General features: G+C 38.1%; 1 protein-coding gene across 1 annotated transcript in view; it reads left to right on the forward strand.

Annotated features, from left to right (window-relative positions):
• ALG9 (ALG9 alpha-1,2-mannosyltransferase) overlaps positions 1–23,822 on the forward strand; it is a 95,733-nt gene that overhangs the window by 20,350 nt on the left and 51,561 nt on the right. The window contains exons 9-13 of the mRNA XM_082843781.1: positions 6,323–6,445; positions 9,160–9,314; positions 11,704–11,833; positions 12,827–12,974; positions 14,133–14,262. Coding sequence (XP_082699907.1) covers positions 6,323–6,445; positions 9,160–9,314; positions 11,704–11,833; positions 12,827–12,974; positions 14,133–14,262 — 686 coding nt within the window. The remainder of the gene's footprint in view (positions 1–6,322; positions 6,446–9,159; positions 9,315–11,703; positions 11,834–12,826; positions 12,975–14,132; positions 14,263–23,822) is intronic.

Consider the following 23,822-nt stretch of genomic DNA (forward strand, 5'->3'; position numbering starts at 1 on the left):
ATAAATGAGATTTAATTGGGCCTCCTGGGATTTGGGGAATGTTGTCATTTTAGATGGCGGGTAATAGGTTAAAAATAAACAGTGTTTTGTTCAGTGAATTGAATCCACAAACTGCATAGTTAGAGAATAATTGCTAAGTGAAGGAATTTTAAAAGGCTCTTTTATGTGGCTCCAAGATCGCTGAGACTATGAGAAAAAGCCCCAATTTTAAGCTTTTGCCTCTAGATGTCTCCCTTTATCTAGGGAGAGTTGCGTGTTTTTAATTGCCCATTGTTTTAGTTTACTTGTAAAACTTCAGTTGATTCTACAGGACAATAGAAGGGGGACTGTCCTCCTACATCCAGATTGCATATTAGAAATTGATTTACATGGAACCTATTGGAAACATAATATACATTATATATAGGTGAATAAATTGTGTTAATTTGAGTTAAATTTTGAAAAGTTGGCTTCTCCACCTTTTAAATGGGTTATTACATATTGATATTCTGACTGCTTATTTATAAATAAAACTTTGTGTGAGAGTATATGAAAGTTTCATAATTTTTATAGTCCTCTAGATTGATGAGGATTTTACATCTAGAGATAAGCAGGTTGGTAGGGAGAATAGGAAAGAAAGAGTAAATTCTGACCTAAGTTTATGTTTCTAGCTTAATAGTGGGTAGGTTTTAGGATCCAGCGGAGCAGTGGCCAGTCTTTCTCTGCATGTTGGCATCTGCTGTTCATTTCAGCCAGTGTTTTATGGGGAAGAGTCCTTGGGTCTCTGTTCTGCCAGCTTTAGTGAACCTAGGTTAGCTTCAGTTCAGATTTTGCTATTTTGGATGTGCAGGAGCTGATCACTTTCCTAGTGATAGAAAAAGCTTTGTTGGGACAGAGGGAATTGTTGTACTGGGTATCAACAGGACTGATTGCGGGGCTGTAGTCAGCCAGACTTTAGGGGGTTGTTCCTTGATGGTAGAATTTTTGTGCTTTTCCCTCATCTTTGACAAATTTTCAAGGGTGTCTGATTTCCATGTTAACTCCATTTTGCTTTAGCAGACTTACAGAGAATGTTTCTTCCATTTTAGGAGTAGGTAGTCTTTGTGTATTCTAGGTCTTCAGTAAAGATTTCTTATGAATGAATGAATGAACAAATTCTGGAGTACCTATCAGATTACATAAGTGCTCTGATCACTATTATGTCCTAGAACTAGATACAAATTAAGAACAATAGAGGTGAAAGTAGTACTTTGCCATTGTCAGCTAATTTTATTGTAATTGTTGAGTCCATTCAGTAAATATCAAAGACTTATATGCTGTACAGTTGTCAGACAGCCTGTTTTTTTGTCATGGAAACTCTTTCACTTGTTTGGCACTTTTTGGCATTATTTTGACTATTTTCTAAGAGTCCCCTGCTTAAAGTGCTTTGTTAGCTATGGTAGGCACATAGTTTTTTTTTTTTTTTTTTTTAAAGAAGATGTTGGGGGTAGGAGTTTATTAATTAATTTATTTATTTTTGCTGTGTTGGGTCTTCGTTTCTGTGTGAGGGCTTTCTCTGGTTGTGGCAAGTGGGGGCCACTCTTCATCGCGGTGCGCGGGCCTCTCACTGTTGTGGCCTCTCTCGTTGCGGAGCACAGGCTCCAGACGCGCAGGCTCAGTAGTTGTGGCTCACGGGCCTAGTTGCTCCACGGCATGTGGGATCCTCCCAGACCAGGGCTCGAACCCGTGTCCCCTGCATTAGCAGGCAGATTCTCAACCACTGCGCCACCAGGGAAGCCCAGGCACATAGTTTTTTATCTGAAAATTTAAAATGCGTTGTGCTGATAGTTTTTGCATACATCTAGTGTTGTCTCTTACATATAAGAACATAATAAGCCTATAAATACTTCTTGAATGAATGGATAAATGACTTCAGCTAAAGAAACATTGAATCAATTGCTTTTGAGCATTTATCATGTGTCCTCATAGAATTTACTGTCTAATAAGGCTGCAGACACATGAATAGATAATTACAGTCCAATCTGTTATGTGCTACAGTGGAAAGATAGGGAATCAAAGGAGCAAGTTCATCTGATAGTATCAGGAAAGACTTCTTAGAGGTAGTGATCTTTGAGCTGAGCCTGGAAGGAAGAGAAGGAGTTTGCCAGGTAGGCACCATGCGGGTACATTGTAGAAAAATAGAATTTCAAGTGTAGGGACTGCTGAGACAAAAAGATTGAATATTGAGTTCTTTTTTAAAAACTTAAAGTAGTTTTACAGCATTAGCTGAATTTTAGGTAGGAACTACACAGGCATGAGCAAGATAATTTCAGTCTCTCCATTGTGATTGTAATAATGGTCCCCAACTTATGATGGTTCAACTTAGAATTTTTTTTGACTTTATGATGGTGCGAAAGCAATACACGTTCAGTAGAAACCATACTTCGAATTTTGAACTTGGATCTTTTTCCAATAGGCGGTATGATATCTCTCGTGATGCTGGACAGTGGCAGCAAGCCATACCTCCCAGTCAGCCACTCCATCATGAGGGTGAACAATGGAAACTCTTACAGCCATTCTTTACCAGCAACCATTCTGTTTTCACTTTCAGTACAGTAGTCCATAAATTACATAAGACAGTCAACATTGTGTTATTAAATAGGCTTGGTGTTAGGTGATTTTGCCCAACTGTAGGCTAATGTAAGTGTTCTGAGCATGTTTGAGGTAGGCTAGGCTAAGCTGTGATGTTCGGTAGGTTAGGTGTATTAAATGCATTTTTGACTTACGATATTTTCAGTTTATGATGGGTTTATCAGGACTTAACTCCATCATAAGTCGAGGACGATCTGTAAATATTTATTCTCTCCGTTGTTTCTGGTTTTCAAAGGGACCTTTCTATACTTTCTTGGCCAGATAACATATATTAATGACACATTCCAGACCTGGGCTGACTCTTGACTTTTGAAGCCAGGGGAAAGAAATAGTTTTCACAACTATTACTTGGATGAGGTAAAGAATACTTGGCATTTGGGAAATTTAGAGTAGTGTAGACATAAAGTTGCAAAGTTGTAGGGGAAACATCTCTATAGGGTCAGAGATCAAGAGGTGAAATTTAGTGTTGCAAAAAGGAAAGTGACTGGGCTTGGCACTGATTTTGCCTCTTTCCCTTGTAACATTTCAAGTCCTCAGATGTTGAGGTTAAGTATTTTTGTGTGTGAGTGAAGAGCAGTGCTGCTGTCTGATGAGCAGGACACAGGCCCGGAGAAGGTGTGGGAGGACAGGTGTAAGAAATGCTCTCCCCTCAAAAATAGCAGTGGGTCTGCTCAAGGATGCCACTTGGTGGCCTAGGATGTGATCCCTGCCTGTTTGTGTGTTTTATCAAATCTGTCAGATCACAGGACAGGAGATTTCAGAAGGTAGGGGCTGGTGTCCTCTATCAAAAGGCCCACAGTTTTCCATTCCTGCAGCGGCAGAGGATGAAGCCCCAGAGGAGTCTTTTGGGGAGTGCTCAGGGTCACCTGCCAGCCACAGCTGTTCCAGAGCCTTCCCTCTTTTGTTAATCATTTCTGTTGAACCTTGGTGGCTTTTTCTTCTTGGTGGTGCAAATTTGACATTTATAAGGATGATTTACTATAATTTAGTTCCTAGAGTTCTATAAAATTGTAGGCCTATAAAAGATTCCAGATTCCATTCAATCTGTGGAACAATAAACATTATCCCCTCTTCTTTTAGCCTCTTGCAAAGCTCCCTTTAGCTCGTTTGAATGAAAGGAATTGAGGCACTTTCCATAAAGAGGGAGATAGGTGAGTCACTCCCTGCAAAGACCCTGCTTCCAGCTTCCTTTCACCTTTCATTTTGCACCAGTTAAATGCTTAGCTTGTCATTCTGACACATTTTTTTCTACATAGTTCAGCTTTGATATTTTCTGAGAGCAGCGCTGAATATCTATCTCCCTGGAAAGAGATAAAAGTTTTTACTCTTTGAAGGCAGATGCCTCATCAAGTAGGGGAGGACACTGGCTAACAGAATTCACTATTTTTGTCCCCTTTTGCTCTTGTTTTTAAGACTGTTGTCAACTTGAACCTTCCCAAATCTTGACTTATCCCCCGATTTTTACCCCATCCTTCAGGGAAGTAACAGTCTTACGAAATGTTCACAGCCTAGCTGTGAACTTGATCTATGAGCTCCTAACACATAAAAATAATTGAGTTTACCAACTTAATGCTTTTGGTTCCACATCTCAGAGTACAGTGTACCTTGGTAAAAAGATACCCCTAACAGGAGGGCATAGTAAGTTGTGGTCAAGACAAAAAGATTAAAGAGCTTTCCTGAAAAAAACGTATATTTGCAAAGATCAAAGAGAAAGAGGCTTTTTTCTTTTGATGTTTAGCATCTGTAGTAGATGATGTGGAAGGTGATCTCCTTTCCTCTAGTCACTCTGGTTTTTCTTCTCAGGGTCAGATTTCCAGAATTTTGTAAAGAAAAAGGTGGGTCAAGGTTGATAGCATTGCCACCACACTGGCAGTCAGGAGAGGGTTGTGCAAAAACTCACTTCTCTGGAAACTGGATGTCTAAAGAACTCAGTTTAGGAAATGTGTTGTTAAATAGTAATTAAAATCCAGAGAAGACGTGTATTTCTGTTTTGAAAATAAAACCATTCATTAGTTTTCTATAACCCAAAAGGTTATTTGTAGAGAATACAAGATATAAATGTCTCTAATGAGCTTGGCCTGGGACAAAATCTCTGTTCCTGAACAGTCCCTATCATTGTATTTAGACAGGAAGGAGAGAGCTTTCCCAAAAGGTGACCCACGATTGAATTTGAGTCCTTCCTTAGGGTCCCCCTCTTCTTCTTCCTCCTCCCTTAGATGTTTCTAGCATTAAGGGTTTGGTTTCTAATCTTATTTTGCTGTGCAAGCTGCAAAAATGTCAGGCTTTTCTGCCTATTTCTCTGCCTTCTGATTACCCTTTTAAGCAATGCTGATTGCAGTAAATTGCTGTGGTGCAACGCGGGTGTCACAACACACAGTGATTAAAACCCGCATGTGTCATTCACAGCCTGATTGAAGTAATCACATGGAGGGGAAGAGCAGATGAAAAACCTGCTAAATGTGCAGAGGGGGGCTTTTTCTCATCATTTGGGTTTAAGGATTTTGAGTTAAAGAATCAAAACTTGTGTGAGTAAGGCTTGTGTTTTCAGTCATTTTGTTTCATTCTGAATCCCCAAAACTTCCGAGCAGGGTTTGGGTCTCTTAACATGGTTTTCCTAAGGAAAACAAGTTGTTGCTTTTTACGGAACACAGGGGACCTGTATACACACTATCAAATAGTGGTTGAGTGTATCAAGGGGAAGGATGCTAGAATGTAACTAGGAGAAACAGGTAGGAAGGAAATGGGAAAGGCCCTAATAACTCAGCCCTGCAAGACTGCAACCCACCACGCCCACCCTCCCCCAACCCCTGTGCCCCCATTTCACGTGCCAATTCAAAGTCCAGGTTGTCACCTGGGCTTCTGACTGACCAGCTGTAGATTAGTTGTCCTTGCAACCCTCACCTCAGGTTCAATCAATTTGCCAGAGTGGCTCCCAGAACTCAGAGAAACATTTACTTGTGTTTACCAGTATATTATAAAGGATACAAGCAAGGTGGAAGAGATGTGTAGGGCAGGGTGTTTGGGAAGATAACGTGGCACTGCCGTGCTCTCTGGGTGTGCCACAGCCCCGTGGGCTCCTCTGCCTGTTCACCAACCCAGAAGCTCTCTGAACACTGACTGTCCTTTTGGGTTTTTATGGAGGCCTCATTACATAAGTACCATTGCTTGAATCATTGGCCATTGTTGATGAAACCCTGTTGCCAGCCCCTCTCCCCTCCCCAGAGAAGGGGAGGACAGGACTGAAAGTTCCAACCCTCCAGTCACTCGATTGGTTCCCCTAGCAACTAGTCCTCATCCTTAGGTTACCTGGGGCTTTCCTGAAGCTCCCTCATTAACAGAACAAAAGACACCTTTATTACTCTCACCACTTCGCAAATTACAAGGGTAATTTTAGGAGCTTTTTACTAGGAATGGGGGTGAAGACCAAATAAATACTTCTTATTATAAATCATAGTGTCACCACTAAGCTATTTATGTTATTTGGTGGTTCTGAAAAGTATTAGTTCCGTTTGGGCTAGGTATAGTGGTCATGATAGAAAATACAGCTAAATATTTGAAACCTGATTTCTAAGAGGGGGGTGGCTTGTGGACTCTCATACACATGAGGCACTGGATCATCAACATTACTTGAACAAAAAACAGTATGAGTCAAGCGTTGTAATAGGTATTGGAGGCATCCACTTATGATTTCTTATCTCGTTATCTCCCTCAGGTACAGAGCCCTGGTATTTCTATTTAATTAATGGATTTCTGAATTTCAATGTAGTCTTTGCTTTGGCTCTCCTGGTCTTACCACTGACTTCTCTTATGGAATACCTACTGCAGAGATTTCATGGTGAGTGGCATAACGGATGATGGACTTGGTTGGGCGTGGGAAGGAAGAGAAGTAACAATGGGTACCAAGAAGTGAAAAAGAATCTACTTACTTTACTCTCCATTTTCTTCCTATGGAAATGGTTGGTTTATTGCATTTTCCATTTGTGTTCGTAGATTATTTAACTTATGTTGTTAACCTGTGTGAAAGTTTGGTTAATAATTGCAAGTGAGGAGTCTGTATGATTTACGGAACCACCTGGGGAGGCAGAAACATTTATAAAATCTTGGGAGATAAGCCTATCTATATGAGTCTTCTGTTTTTTAAAGAACTGTGTGTTGGCATGCAAGATTGCTTAAGATAATCAATGCTAGAGGCAAACATTCTCTGGGAAATTCAACCAAAAATTTGAGAACTAAACCATATAGAGGTTCCCCCACATTTGATGCTTGTTCTGATTCTGTATTGCACAGCCAGTGTTTTCTCAGGTTGTCATGGCTCTGGATGTGTAGTGCCCATAGTTTCTTTTCTGGAAGACAGATCTGAGCAGAAATGCATCTGAGCTTTGGAAGGAGATTTAACTTCAGACTTTTTAGTCTGATTTGGATGCCATATGATCCCTCAGTACCATTCACCATTCTGCTTTTCTACTATTAATGGTTTATAAAGACTTCACTGTGTTCATAGAATATGAAAGCAGCCTTCAGAGTCACTTTTGTTTTGTTTTAGGACTTTCGTTGTAACATAACCGTGATGCCATTATCCTAACAAAATTAACAGTAATTTCTTAATATCATCTAATACCCAGGTAATATTTAGATTCCTACATTGTCTGAAAAATGGCTTTTTATAGTTTTTATAGTTCTTTATAGTTTGTTTGTTTAAAGCAGGATCTAAACAAGAGTCATATAGTGAACGTGGTGTTATGTTTCATAAGCTTTTTTAGAGGTTCCCCCTCTCACCTTTTTCCTCCTGGAGATTTCTAAAGAAACCAGGTCATTCATCTTGCATAGTGTCCCACATTTGGATTCAGCTGTTTGTCCCCTCGAGGTATTAATGTATTCCTCCATTCCTTGTATTTCTTAAGGATCATTTTTTCTTTTTTTTTTGAAAAGTAACTTTTTCCCTGACTATAAAAATATTTATGCTTGTGGAAAATTTGGAAATGCTTGTGATGTAAGTATAAAAACAGTAAAAATAAAATAAAAATAGTATATTAAGCTGTTCTCTAAAGTACGAATCCAATTTTGGTTTAAAAGTGTGTAATGTATCCACATGTCCACCTAGTAACTAGTCCCCATCCTTAGGTTACCTAGGGGCTTTCCTTTATACTTTTTAAAATACTTTTTTAGTACTTTTCTTCTGTTTTTTTCTTTATATTTTTTTTTGTATTTTATAATGGAAACAATCTTTTTCAAAAGAGGAAACATTAAGAAATAAAAATAATAAAAGAAAAAACATAGAAAAATATAAAGAGGCAGGAAAGAAATTACCCATTATCTCATCATGTAGTACAACTGGTTATAATTTTGTACATTTTATAGAGGACATTTCAAAATTTTAGGCCATATTTTTAAAATGTATTCGTTAGCTTTTAAGATACAGAAGAGGAAGAGATTGTTTACTTATAGAAGACAGATTTTTTCTTATGATGAAGAAAATTCCAACCTAAAATACCTCCTGGAAAGGTATAAGTCCTAAATTATAACCTAAAATCTCATGATAAAATCTTAGAGTGAAAAGTTTAAAAATAAGGTTGTTATTGCAGTTCAAGAATTTTTATTCCTAAAGAGTTTCTGCAAAAGCACGGATAACTACGGAGCACAGTTAAACATTGCTAAGTTGGGCTTTGATGACAACCCTGATCTTTTTATGTAAATTTGCTCAGTGTAGACATAATGGACACCAGGGGGCGCTATCTATCTACCCTAGGCCAGTGATTCCTGCGCACTGCTTGTTGTCACTAGTATAAGCACAGCAGGGGATGCCTTCACTGTAGGTTGCAGGTTTATCACTCAGTGTTCATGTACCTAACCACAGGAACCTTCCAATAGGTGCTTAGGTCTTAGTTTTCATTAAATTCCTTTAATTCTTTCACATGCTTTTAAGTACACCTTGGCTTTAATTTTGTGATACAGAGTGGATGGGTACTGCAGAACAGGAGAGAAAACTTGATCAGTAAACTTCCTTTAAGAGTGTTTTTATATTTGCTTTGAAACAAACTCTGTCATTTGTAGCTTGAGGAAAACCAGTGATGGGTTTGAGAATCCTACTTTTTTCCTTTTCTTTGATATATAGCCATTTGGTGTATAAGTAAGATTAATGCAGTAAACAGAGCATAGGAATTAAAATCCAAGAAATGAATTTATGTTATGCTTTTGGTTGATCTCAGGAACTTTTAGTCTTAGTGGCAGGACTCATTAGGAAGAGAAATCTGTTTTTTCTTCATCCAGTGTAGAAATTATTAAGCTCTATTACGCATTCACCTGTTCTAGCCAAATCCAGTAAGTATTGTGCCTCCCTTTAAATGTTGGACCTCTTGGGAGGGCTAAGGAGTATATACCTCTTTCTACTTGACTCCTTTATTATATCAGAGAAAGTGTGAATACAAGAATTGAAACATTTTATTGGGTGCCCTAGGGTATACATCCCAGTTTGAGGTCAAGAGAACATTGAAACTAAACATGCTGTTTTGTTCTAACATGGTGAAAGGTGGATATTTTTCTGTCTTACAGTTCAGAATTTAGGCCACCCATATTGGCTTACCTTGGCTCCAATGTATATTTGGTTTATAATTTTCTTCATCCAGCCTCACAAAGAGGAGAGATTTCTTTTCCCTGTATATCCACTTGTATGTCTCTGTGGTGCTGTGGCCCTTTCTGCACTTCAGGTGAGTTTCAGGGAAATGTATATCTGCTTCATTCTGTTTCACTTTAAATCGTTCATAAAGCTTATAGGCAAATTACAGAATGCTTCCACCTAAGATATTTTATCTGTACATTACACCTGATACAGATATTATAAAGCTTTATGTATTGATTGCTTAAATGTTGCTTTGACTCTTATTTGCTGATTACATATTTGCAGTGTTAATTTGTGTGTTAATTTGTCTCTGTTGCCAATAAGAATCCAATTGCTATGAAAGGAATTTTTTTAAGTCACTGAATGGGCCTAGCACAGAACGGTGGAACCACAGCAGAGCTAATGGAATGTGTACTCTTCCACTACAAGACCTGAATGAAACTGGCTCAAGTGTTTGGGATTACATCAGGCAGTTAGCAATGTGGGACACTTTGTAATCCTGGCTTAAAAACCTGTCCAGGTCAATTCCCTGTCAGAACTAATCTTGAATATCTCTGTAATTATGGCTTCAGAAGCACCAGACTCTGTTTTTGTTTTTTTTTTTAACCTCTGCTACCATTTGCAGTTAGCAGAAGAAGAATAATTAGGGTGATAGTTTTTTTCTTAACAGATTTATGTTAAGATATAATTCACAAACCATAGAATTTACCCATTTAAAGTGTATGATACAGTCTTTTTTAGGCTATTCACAGATCTATGTAAGCCTCACTGCAGTCAATTTTAGAACATTTTTATCACCTCAAAAACCCTGTACCCTTTAGCTGTCGTAACCCCCCTCCCATATCTCCTCAGCCATAAGCAACAGCTAATCAATCTACTTTGTATCTCTATAGATTTGCCTATTCTGGACATTTCATATAAATGAAATCATAAAATATGTGGTCTTTTGTGACTTCTTTCATTTAGCATAATGTTTTTATTTTTTAAAATAAATTTATTTTATTTATTTATTTTTGGCTGTGTTGGGTCTTCGTTGCTGTGCATGGGCTTTCTCTAGCTGTGGCGAGCGGGGGGCTACTCTCCGTTGCAGTGCCTGGGCTTCTCATTGCGGTGGCTTCTCTTGTTGCAGAGGACCAGCTCTAGGTGCGCGGGCTTCAGTAGTTGTGGCAGGCAAGCTCTAGAGCGCAGGCTCAGTAGTTGTGGTGCACCGCTTAGTTGCTCTGCGGCATGTGGGATCTTCCTGGACCAGGGCTCGAATCCGTGTCCCCTGCATTGGCAGACGGATTCTTAACCACTGTGCCACCGGGAAGTCCTAGCATAATATTTTTAAAGCTCATCCATGTTAGGATGATAGTTTTAAAAAATAATTTTAATTATAGAAGTAACTGAACTTTATTGCAGATAATTTTTCTTTTACCACTTTCTAAATCAGTCCTACTACCCTAACAAAATCTCCTTCTAGCATTTTTGCCGATCATATAACAATCTATTTTGATTGTAATCTAAGGTTCATGTAACTTTACATCCCTCTTAATATAATTATAACATTCTCTATATTGCTATATCTGTACCCATCATTTTAATAGCAATATAATATTCTAAGGTGGATATAATATACAACATTATTATGTAATATATAATATACTGAATTGGTTATATATAATGATTAGATATAATTTATGTTAAAGTTTAGATTGCTCACTTATTTCAGTATTATAAATAATGCTAGGGTAAATATCTTTGTTTAGGTATTTGGATTGTTTGCTTAGGAGAGATTCCAGAAAACATGAAAGGGATCCAAACATATTTATGGCACTTGTTATGTATTGCAAAATTGCTTTCCAAAAGTAGTTTCTAGTCTAGGAGGGAAAGAAGGGAGGACAGAAATCTCATGGGAAGGTGTTCAAAGGCTGCAGAACTCATGCAGGTGTGTATATTGTTAATGATATTCATCTAGTTTGTGAAGTAGTTTAGCAGATAATTAACAGAATTTTCCTAATATTCTATGTGAGGAATTCTTTTTTATTTTTGTTTGGTCATGAGACATTTTGTTGTTGCTAAAAACTTAGATGAAAACTTGTTAGTAAGGAAAGTGAAGGTTAATAACTAGTTATATCAGAATAGATTGAGATACTTCATATATCAAAAAAACCTAGGAAAAGCATTTGTGTTTAAATATTTTAAAAAAATAAATTATTAGGACTTTAAGCATTAGGGAAGTATCCAAATGATTTTCCTATGAAGCTAGTGAGATTTCATTTTGGCAAGCCCTCTGGCTAGGCTGATCTACAGACAATTTAGCAGAATTTGCTTTAATGTGAGAATTTGGAGTGGGTACTTCACTGTTTGCTACTGCTCAGACCCTTGGTAGAACCTCTTTTTCTGCTTTCTTCCTCTCAGTTATGATGATGTCTTGTGATTGTGTATATTTTGCAAGGTGTATCTTCTTTTTTCAATAAAGTTTTCTTTCCTTCTAGAAATGTTACCACTTCGTGTTTCAGCGATACCGCCTGGAGCATTATACTGTGACATCGAATTGGCTGGCATTGGGAACACTCTTCCTGTTTGGGCTCTTATCTTTTTCTCGCTCTGTGGCACTGTTCAGAGGTAGATGTACTGAGAATATCTTAACCTGTACTCACAGGCACTATTCCTTGGTTTTGCTTGACCCATGATTGTTCGGGTTTTTTTGCTTTTTTTTCTTTGTTTTTTTGCGGTACGCGGGCCTCTCACTGTTGTGGCCTCTCCCGTTGCGGAGCACAGGCTCCGGACACGCAGGCTCAGCGGCCATGGCTCACGGGCCCAGCCGCTCCGCGGCATGTGGGATCTTCCCGGACTGGGGCACGAACCTGCATCCCTTGCATCGGCAGGCGGACTCTCAACCACTGCGCTACCAGGGAAGTCCCCCATAATTGTTTAATACAATTCAGCTTAAGCTGCAGGGGGAGGACTTTTCTACAGGGAGAACCTATGGACTTCATATTAAGATTGGGGACTTGGCCCCAATTGAGCCATGGCCGCTGAGCCTGTGCGTCCGGAGCCTGTGCTCCGCAACGGGAGAGGCCACAACAGTGAGAGGCCCGCGTACCGCAAAAAAAAAAAAATAATAATAATAATAATAAGATTGGGATGTGACTTCTGTACCTTAGGATTGAAGAGAAGATTGAGAATTCCTTTTAGTGTGATTAACTATAAACGTCTTCTCTATTCCTACTAATTTTTTTTTTTCCTTTTAAAGGATGAATTAAGGAAGCCTTAAACTTAGGATGCAAATTTGGGGCTCAAGTCCCATGATTATATTCTTTCTTATAATCATTATTTGGATCCAGAATATTGAAATGTGCTCAAAGAACGTGAAATTAAAAAGGTGGAAGGGTATAGAGAAGGGCAAGAAAGCAAATTATTTCTGGCAAAAATAGGGCCTCTGCTTTAATCATCTTCCTAACTGTAGAAGTGTTTTACACCGTAGAGTGGGCTTCCTGCTGGGGTTGCGGTGTACCTTTCACATGGATCACAGTGGGACATTAACACGCATTATAATTAAATGTCAGAATCTCATCTCCCTCATCTTTGGGTTTCACAAACCTTTCTCCCTTCCAGGGTATCATGGGCCCCTTGATTTGTATCCAGAATTTCACCGAATTGCCACAGACCCAACCATCCACACTGTCCCAGAAGGCCGACCTGTTAATGTCTGTGTAGGAAAAGAGTGGTATCGATTTCCCAGCAGCTTCCTTCTGCCCGATAAGTAAGTTGCCCTTTAATTCTCAGAGTTTTAAATCAAGGTGTAAAAATAGCAATCCTGTAGCAATGTCTTCTTAATTTTTCCTTCATTTTAGATTTTTCACAAGTTTTTGAATGATTTTCCATCTCAGAGAGCTGTGGGAACTGTGCTGGGCACCCATGGCCTGTGTTTGGTAGAATGAGTGCTGTGTCCGGTAATGCACCCTGCACTGCCCTTAACCACAGAGGTCTGGGGACGTCTGAAGACATTTTGGGCTCTGGGCTTCTGCTAGTGGCTCTTCCTAAGGATCCATATTTAAATTTTTATAATGAACTGATACCCACTTTTAAAAGTGGTTTAGAGACTCTAGGTTTCTAGAGTGTTTTTAGAGAAGACATGTTTGTCGTCCGACAGCAGTGAACATTCTCTACCAATGCATGGACACTGGGAAAGCTGTGGCCAAGACCTTGGTACCACTTTCCTCGATGCTGTCTGTTGTTGGATGTGATAGCATAGGCTCTGAGTTCCCTTGTATTTGCTTCATTTGGACAGAGAAGAGTCCTATTTAGGGAAAAGGGAAGTCAGGTTAAGATGAGTCATGTTGCTCCATTTGGGGACTGGCTTCAGCAGCTTAGCTGGTGGTAGTATCTTTTGATTGATAAAGATCCTGTATCAGTCATTAATGATTAATTAAAACTTGTTTTTTAAGCGTTAACTTTAGCATTTGCCTTTTACATTTGAAATAGTTTCACAACCAAAGATACTTTTGAGGATTACTCAGGAACAAAGTACTTTTCCCACAGTGAGTTCTTACATTTCACTCTTTTCTCTACACACCTGATGAATTTGCTTTAATTTTGATAAGCCCCTCTGATTACAGGTAATTGGCAATAAACTTTGATGTTTCTCTTTTGATGGTATGATCACTATTGCAGATTTCACTGCTAAGAGTTGGTGAAATGGGTTGAGAGACCTCTAGTTGAAAATTTCTCAACGATTTTGGACTGAATTGTGACCTCTGTCTCTATTCTCTCTGGTTGAGGTTTTAACAGAAACATTTTGTCTCCAAGTGAAATGTTTTTCACATGAAATTTTTTTTTTTTTTGCTTGTGTATTTCAAGTACATTTGGCAATGTGAGCCCCCTGTGTTTTTCTTATTCTCCTTATTTGTGTTTCTGACAGTTGGCAGCTTCAGTTCATTCCATCAGAGTTCAGAGGCCAGTTACCAAAACCATTCGCAGAGGGACCACTGGCCACCCGGATTGTTCCTACTGACATGAATGACCAGAACCTAGAGGAGCCATCCAGATATGTAAGGGCATTATTCTCCTTTTACTACTACTACTGTTGGCATACATAATAGAGCATTGATGAAATGGGACTTTTTTAGAAAGTGATTCCTTTAGGGTGAGGGATATAACGACTTTTGTTGAGAAAGGATGAACAGTATCATTTTTATTTTCAAATGACCTCCTTTATTTTCTATGTAAAATATATAATTCAACATATTTTCTAAACTGGGCTGGAAAATTTCCTATGTTTAATTCAAATCATCATCTTGAAACACATTCTGCAGCTCTTAGCACTCCTTGGTCCATTAAAATGCTTCATGGGGAACTTTCAAGTTATAGGTGGACCTTTGACCTAATTATTAGTATACTCTGGTTTTAGCAAGTGGACAGTCAGTGAAGGCTGTCCTCACACTGGGTCCATGAAGCAATATCTGTCAGGGCCGTGCTCTTCTACCCACTCATCTTTACGCACTCGGAGATCCCATGTGGATTTTATTTCAGTTCCTTCGAAAGATGACACTTTTGTCATTTGATACCTTTAAAATCTTTGATTGTGGAAAAGGTGAGAGCAATAAAGATAATGTTCCTGGTTCCCAGAGACAGTAAAGGACTATTTTGTAGAATTATTAGAAAACACATTTTTTGGCAACCTATCTGTTAAGAAACATTTAACAATTTAAATGTCAAATACATTTCATTTAGATTTTCTTATGTCATATACTTAAAGTGAAATATCAGGACGTTCAGTTCACTTCCAAAGCAAACCTACAGCCACAGCTGGCTTTTTGTCTCCCAGATTGGGGCAGGTTATACTTCCACAGAGACCCTCAGGGTTTATGAGTGAGATTCTTACTCTGTGAACTTTCGCTTATAAGCTATGAAAATGGACATGATAAAATACAAACTTGGCTTGGCTCCCTGAGAAGGTGACACAGGTATTCCACTAAGTGACTTATCCTGTAGCTTCCTTCTAACTTAAGCCTCTGATTCCTGTAACAGTGACAATATGTCACTGGGCAGTATGTTCTGTTGCTAGTCATTTTTATTTTAGCTGCAGATATTCTCCTGAGAGCAGGCTTTGATGTACAGGGGATCACTATGGGGACACTGGATAGTCAGAAGGGTAGGAGAATACACTGTGATAGGGGGAGGATATAATAAATTCAGAGTGTTGTTGTCACAGCTGTAATTTGGGAAGAGATAGTATAGGGTAGTAAAAAAAAAAGAGAGCATGGACTTTGGAGTCAAGTAGGCCTGAATTCTAGTCCCAACTCTGTTGCCTACTTTGATGACATTGGGCAAATTAGTTAACATCTGTGTTTAATTAATTTCAGTTTTTGTCTGTGAAGTGGGAATAACCATACCTACTTTTGGAAGAAATAATAGGAGATTGGATATCATATCTCTCTGTCATATATAGCATAGTGTCTGGTACATAGTTTTTCCCACATATGTTCTTAATTTGATAATGGTGTATTTGATGGATTAATATTATTGCTCCCCAACTTGATTTTTATTACAGTGTGTCCAGATTCAGTGTTGCTTTTTCAATCCCAGTGACTTTGCTTATCTTGGTGACAGTGCCTGGACTTCCCTTGTCTACCTTCTTATACTATCAAAAGTCTTTCTCTCTGAAGCCTTTCCCAACTATTAAAGTCCACAGTGGGCAGTGTCCTTCTTTAAATACCATAAATATTTATCTGTATAACTCATTTAGCCATTTAATTTTGTTGTCTTATGCTGTTTAAATATTTCTGATGTGTATGTCATATTTTTCACTATCAGATTGTGAGTGCTATGGAGAGAATGACTGCACCTTATTTCTTTTGTATTCACCATAGTGGCTAGGATAGTGCTGTGTATCTAGTAGTTAGCCTATACATGCTTTCTGACTTGAGAGATGAATATTTATCATTGTTGAGTAGTGATATTGAGAGAAAGCTGGCTATAAAATCTTCAGTGGCTTACAGGCACATGGAAAGATGCTCAGCATCGCTAATTATTAGACAAATGCAAATCAAAACCACAGTGAGGTATCACCTCACACCAGTCAGAATGGCCGTCATCACAAAGTCTACAAATGGGACTTCCCTGGTGGCGCAGTAGTTAAGAATCTGCCTGCCAATGCAGGGGACACAGGTTCGAGCGCTGGCCCCGGAAGATCCCACATGCCGCGGAGCAACTAAGCCCATGCACCACAACTACTGAGCCTGTGCTCTAGAGCCCGCAAGCCACAACTACTGAGCCTGCATGCCACAACTACTGAAGCCTGCACGCCTAGCGCCCATGCTCCGCAACAAGAGAAGCTACTGCAGTGAGAAGCCTGAGCACCTCAAGGAAGAGTAGCCACCACGTGCAGCAACGAAGACCTATGCAGTCTGAAAAAAAAGTCCACAAATAATAAATGCTGGAGAGAGAGTGGAGAAAAGGGAATCCTCCTACACTGTTAGTGGGAATGTAAATTGGTGCAGCCACTATGGAAAACAGTATAAAGCTTCCTTAAAAAATTAAAAATAGACTTACTATATGATCCAGCAATCCCATTCCTGGGTATATATCCGGAAAACACAAAAACTCTAATATGAAAAGATACATGCACCCCAGTGTTCATAGCTGCACTATTTACAAATAGCCAAGATATGGAAACAAACCAGGTGCCCATCAACAGACAGTTGGCTTAAGGAAATGTGGTACACACACACACACACACACACACACAAATATTGCCATTTGCAGCAACATGGATGGACCTAGAGAATATTATGCTTAGTGAAGTAAATCAGACAAATACTATATATCACTTATATGTAGAACCTTAAAAATAATACAGATGAATACAAAAACAGAAATAGACTCACAGACATAGAAAACAAACTTATAGTTACCAAAGAGGAAAGTGGGGGTGGGGAGGGACAAATTAGGAGTATGGGATTAACAGATACAAACTACTATATATAAATAAGCCACAAGGATTTACTGTGTAGCACAGAGAATTATATCCAATACCTGTAATAAACTACAATGGAATATAATCTACAAAAAAAAATGGAATTACTGTGCTGTACACCTGAAACTAATAAAATATTGTAAATCACCTATACTTCAATTAAAAAAAAACTACAGTGGCCTGTTGTACATTTCTTAAGGTTTGGTCACAGGTTGTCTCTGGTTAGATCATATTTGCATGTTCTCCACTACCAGATACTGTTAAATTTAAGTGACTATATTAGCTTTACCCAAAAGGAGAAGATTTTCTAGAATACCTATAGGAGTCACCAAAATGCTGGCTGGTAAAATCAGGGACAAACAGGTCCTATATGTGTTCTGAGTGTGTAGTGTCTGTCACTGTGCTCATACACCTTTCTCTCTTTGGATTTTCCTGCATGGTGGGGGAAGTGCCCTTCAAATCCAGTCCACTCACCTTTGACACTTTGGAAAGAGACACTTGATGGCTTACTGTGAATTCCACACAAACTATGATCAGGGATTAATTTCTTTCAGTTAACTGTTTAAAAAGGTATTTGTTTTTCTTTGATGATAAAAGTAATAAACACTTGTGTAAAATAAAGCTATCAATAAAAAAAATCAGCTATAATCAAATTACCCCAATATTAAATCACTGTTACCATTTTGATGGTTTTTTCTTTCACTTTTTTCTCTTGTATTCATATATGTATACGTATGTAAATACAAATCTCAATTATTTTGAAAAATAACGTAGTTCTTTAAGAAACGGTGCCAGGATCAAGACTAGTGACCAAATAATTTTGGTCTCACATTTGGCCAAAATGTGAGAGCACACGTTGTAGTACGTTTATGTTTGTTACTTCTGGTATCAGCCCTGGTTTTAAGTATGGGTTCATTCAAAAAGGCAAAATAATTATGTTCTCTGTCTTTCCTGAGCATGCTAAATAGCAGCATTATTTTTATTTGCCCTTTGGCTCTGAGTGACAGGTTTTAGCCAACTCTTGGCTTCAATGCTAAATGATGTGGTCTGTCTCCTATTCCTAGTCTGAGTGGAAACTAAGAAACATGCATGACCTCCTGTATTTCCCTATGCTCTTTTTTTTTTTTTTTTTTGGCGGTATGCGGGCCTCTCACTGTTGTGGCTTCTCCCTTTGTGGAGCACAGGCTCTGGACGCACAGGCTCAGTGGCCATGGCTCACGGGCCTAGCTGCTCCGTGGCATGTGGGATCTTCCCGGACTGGGGCACGAACCCGTGTCCCCTGCATCGGCAGGCGGACTCTCAACCACTGCGCCACCAGGGAAGCCCCCTATGCTCTTTTACCTCTGAGTTTATCAAGAATTAGGAGTGAGTGTTTGTAAAGGCTCTTGGTTTCTACTGTATTGTTATAACTATACTGCAGCAATAATATTTTTTCGCTGCATATTCTTTCATGATAGATACTGAGTAGCTTTTGAACAGGTGGTATTATTCAGTGGAACCTGGCAAGATTTTCTGCCAGAATCAAGGTCTGAATTTAGAAGGTACATTCAGTGTCTCCTCTTTACTTCTTGACAAATCCAAATATTTGTTCACTGTTTCAAGGTGAATGATAACCTTCTGTTTCCAAATCTGGTGTCTGATGTGCGAGCTGCTTAGTCAGTGGATGGAGTTTGGGGTGAAAAGCACGCGTTCAGGAGGGATCTTACAGATAAAGACTTTTCCCTGACTTTGACTTAATGCTTAAGCAGATTTTCAGGAAGCTTTTCCATCTGTTACCTTTGAAAAAATAAAACTGGTCATTGATTAATTTTTTTCCCAAATAGTAATATAGTCAGTTCTGCTATAACGTGATATACAATTGCCAAAGATAATTGTGTGGAAAACCACAAGACTTGTGGGAAAAATGGAGTTAGGGACACAATACTCAAAAACTTTGTCAGTGACACATAAAAAAGATAGGAATCTAATAAAAACCGTGGCATAGTTTTATATATGTTAAATGGCGAAAAGTACATAAATGCTACAATAATATGGCAGTTTACCTTGAAGAAGACCTCAGGTTGCTTCTTGAAGTGGCATTGGGAGGGCTGCAGCTTGTGAAATAAGGGTTATTTGAAACATGACAGAAAGCTGTAATACCAAATATGGATGATATGAATGGGTGTGGCTCATAACAGGCAGTGAACGGAAGAAGCTGGGAGATAATTTGAGTGTGGGCTTGTATGCACTTTGTTTATTTCTGGGCTGATTGGTTCAACTGGGTGTAATTTTCTGGATTCGTCTAGTTTTTCTTGTGGATTAAATGACACATAAGCAAACACAGAAATTGAATTGTGCTCACATTGTTCCCTAATATATCAATTGCGTTGGAACAAATTTGCATTTTCAAAACAAGTGTTACAATAGAACTGACTGTATATTCTTTTTCTTCTTTATCCCTGCCTTTACCATTTAACCAATGGGAAGAATTATGGTTTTGGAAGGGAACTTAAGGTATCATAAAGTTTATGATCTCTTCTTTTTATGGGTGAAAAAAATTGAGGCTTGGAGGGGTGGTAACCTGACAAAGGTTAGTCCTAGGATAAGAAACTTGGTTTCAGGATTCTTCAATATTCTTTTCACGCCTCCTCTTACTTCCAAGTTTATACCATATGGTATATCACTTGAATATATGTTTTCATGCAATGGTTAATTGTTCTTTCATGTAACAGGGCTGAATAGACATCAAGTGGTTGAGCATTACTTTCTTTTTTGGCTGCACTGGGTCTTCGTTGCTGCACGCGGGCTTTCTCTAGTTGTGGTGAGCAGGGGCTACTCCTCATTGTGGTGCGCAGGCTTTTTGTTGCGATGCGCAGGCTTCTCATTGCAGTGGCTTCTTGTTGCGGAGCACGGGCTGTAGGCACGCGGGCTTCAGTAGTTGTGGCACGCGGGCTCTAGAGCGTAGGCTCAGTAGTTGTGGCACACGGGCTTAGTTGCTCCGCAGCATGTGGTATCTTCCCGGACCAGGGCTTGAACCTGTGTCCGCTGCATTGGCACTTGGATTCTTAACCACTGCACCACCAGGGAAGTCTGAGCATTACTTTTTTAAGAAGTTACTTTCCATTTCTAGAGCTCTATTACATGTATGCCAGGTACTTTATGTAGTAATCAAAAGAAATGATTGGGGTCTTCTCCCTTTTCTTTTTTCTCTCTTTCTTCTTTTTCTCTCTTTTAATCATTTCTCCTACCCTTACTGGAAGTCCTTATTTGAGGAGAAAATTAATTGCCCTGTAGATAGCCTTACTATTTTTATTAGCCTTGAGTAGCAGAGCAAGCATATTAAAATTGCTGTAATATGTGCAGTAGAATAAGATTGGAATCCACTCTGAATTTAAGTTAAGGCTGTTCACAATTCTTCTTTCAGATCAATTCACTAGTATCCATTGTGTTGGCATTTAGAAATGAAGTGATGTTTTCATGATCTTTAGTGATTGAATGACCCAAAATTTTTACCTGTGAGTTTACATTTTTATAGTGCAGTAAATTTTTACTTGTGAATTTAAAGATTCATTCAATAAATATGTATTTAGCAAGGCTTTATGGGAGACAATAAAACTATACGACAGCCTATGCCTCTGGGTGACAACTACTTTTTAAATTTTAATTTTAGTATATATCAAAGAAATGAAAATCCCAAAAAATACTTGGAATCTTTCCCTATCAGATGTTTCCTCCTAGGCCCCAGTATTCCTATTTCAAAAAAAAGGGACTATCATAGGATAATATTGATGCCTGGCACAATGATGTAGTGGCAAGAGCACTGGGCTGGGAGTTAGGAGAGCCTATGATGCTTTTCTAGAATTCAGTGAAGTATATTTTATTCTTATATGATTTTATGAGTTTCTAAGACCCTTGAAATAGGTTTGCATCTCTCTCATTTTCTGTAACTACATCTGAAATCCAGTTGCAGTGTTTAGATTTCAGCTGGTCCTGTTTTGTAATCAAATATTTCATGGTAGCAAATCTTATCTTGAAACATGATTTCTGGGCCACATGACCTCATGACCAGAGATGGAAGTCTGTCTGCTGTTTCTGTCCCAGAGGAGATGAGTATCTGTGTCATGCTACCTGAGTGTGATGTTTGAGAGTTGAGAAGACATGGCTGCAGACTCTATCCCTGGCAGAATCTCTGCAACAACTGATGAGGAAAAGCTGTGAGAATATTTATTATTGCCCAATCCCCTTGGCCCACTCCTGCCCCAACAAAACGCACACCTTTTATTATTGATGTCTTGATCTCTGTCTCAGGCCTTTTACTTTCTTCTTAGATTCTATATTTTTGTTTACATCTGAGGTGGCATTAAATTGTCATCCTTAATATGTAACATCCTTACATCTTCCTGATAAGATGTAAACAATGTGATATCGATTATCAGTAAATTCGTTTGAATTCCCCTCCCACCACCTTTCTTTTTCTTTTGGTTTAGAGGTGCCGATATGTTCTTCTTCAAAGCTTCTAGTGGATTGTTAGAAACTGAAAGAAGTCACATTTCCTTCGGAGTGATTCTTAAATGCTTGTATTTTACAAAGTTTTATACTAAGACATATTTTTAGCTTCGACAGCTGGTTGATATGTAGCCTGTGACTAATGAAATGAAACACATTTTTGTTTCACGATCATGTGTTAATGTCACCCTACAATTTTGTTATTTTTGATGCAAGAAAGAATGATTAAATCTGAAGAAACAAAAAAATGAGCTATTTGGTTACAATTTAAGTTAAATTTAAATCCAGCTTTTTGATTTTTGAATTGTATATTATGTGGTTATGGAGTGTGGTCTCAGATTTTGCACTGAGACATTGATAAAATTGAGAGAAGAAACTATTCTTTCTGATTCTCTTAGAACTAAGGGGCAGTAGTCACTTGGTTTTACCAGGGATTCAAACTGAGAAATCTCAAACTATAAATAGTCACAGTAAAATAGAATATATAGCATGATCCAGATTCTATGAAGAAAAATCTTTATCTCCAAAGAGAAAAGCCTGGAACATAAACTAACAGGTTGATGTTGATTTTCTTTGGGTGGTAGGATTATAGGTGATTTTTAAAATGCATTTAAAAAATATTTTATAATAAATCATATTTTACTTTCATAAGTTAAAAAATTACCATAGATATCTATAGATTACTATAGATATCAAATCTTTGAAACTACTAAGATCTCTGGTAGGCTTTACAAACAGTACTCGGCATGCAGTCAACTGACCTCAGGTTTTTGTCTTTGAGCACAAGAACTGCCGACTCAAAATTGAGAGAGAGATTTTCTATTAAGTAATTTTTGCCTCTTAGCCTTCTGGCCTCTTAAGTCATTTCAGTCATTATATCTAAGACTACTTTTGCTGCTCTTTCTGCAAACTAGATCTAGATTGCTTCAAAGAAATAAATTTGTTTACCTATTGCAAGCTATGAGGAAAAAAAACTTTTTTAAATCTAAAACTAAAAGAAGATGTTGCTGTGGCAAAGAAACTATATAAAGTAATATGTTCAATTCTTTCAGACAGGAGGGGAGTTAAAGAATTATATAAAAATGTAAATAAAATTAAATAATTTGCCTACTGTTGAGGTTTGGACAAAAGGCCTTGTCCATCCAGTGAGTGCCAGAGACCACCTGTTGGCAGGTGCATCCCCAAGCAGTCCTAGAGCACTGGCTAAAAAGACAGTGACCTGTAAAGCTTATCAGCACAATAACAGTGATCTCCAATCCTTTGTCATCTTTTTATTCTTAATTATTTTAAAATGTTTCTTATTTTGTTCCTTCTTTGTTTATTCATCCACTCATTATTTAACTTTTTATTGTTCTAGACTATGTGCTGAAGATGCAAAGTGACAAAAAACATAGTCTCCTGTCATTTAAGAAAAGTCCCTAACAAGTAAAAAAGGAAAGAAAAAATTTATGGGGATAGAAAGGAATTTGGAAAACAATGTAAGAACCAAAAAAAAATTTTAACTTCTATAATTAGTGTTCCCTGATAGGTTAAAAGAAAAGTTTGGGGACCATAAAACAAAAACATGTTTTGAGAAGGGAACAATCAGAGAATAAGAGTTCCTAGAAATGAAAAACAAGATAATAGAGATTTAAAAAATCAATAGCATGATTAGAGGACAAAGTTGAAGAAATCTTCCATACAGTAACAATACAAAAACAGAACAAAAAAACAAAGAGATAGAAAATAGGAAAAGGAAAAAAGACCAGAGAATCCAGCATCTAGCTAATAGGAGTTCCAGAAAGAGAGACCAAGTGAAATGGAGAAAAGAAAATTGCCCAAGAAATAATGTGAGAAAATTCCCCAAGAACTGAAGGACATTGCTTTTCAGATTGAAAGACCCCACAAAGTGTACCTAAAATGATGAATGAGAAATGATTCATACCAAGATGTACTAAGTACCAAAAGAAGTCAGCATGTATTATTATTTGATAATTGAAACATCAAGAACTACCAGAAGAAAACATTGGAAGAGTTGTGAGTTGTTGCCTCTGGGAAGTGGGACCAGGGAATAAGAGTGTACTGCTGTTTTTCATAATAAGCTTCTTGTATTACTTAAATTTTGAACTATGCACATACATTATTTTGATAGACCTAAAGATGAATTTA

This window comes from Leucopleurus acutus (assembly GCF_964270905.1).
Source record: "Leucopleurus acutus genome assembly, chromosome: 8".
NCBI lineage: Eukaryota > Metazoa > Chordata > Mammalia > Artiodactyla > Delphinidae > Leucopleurus > Leucopleurus acutus.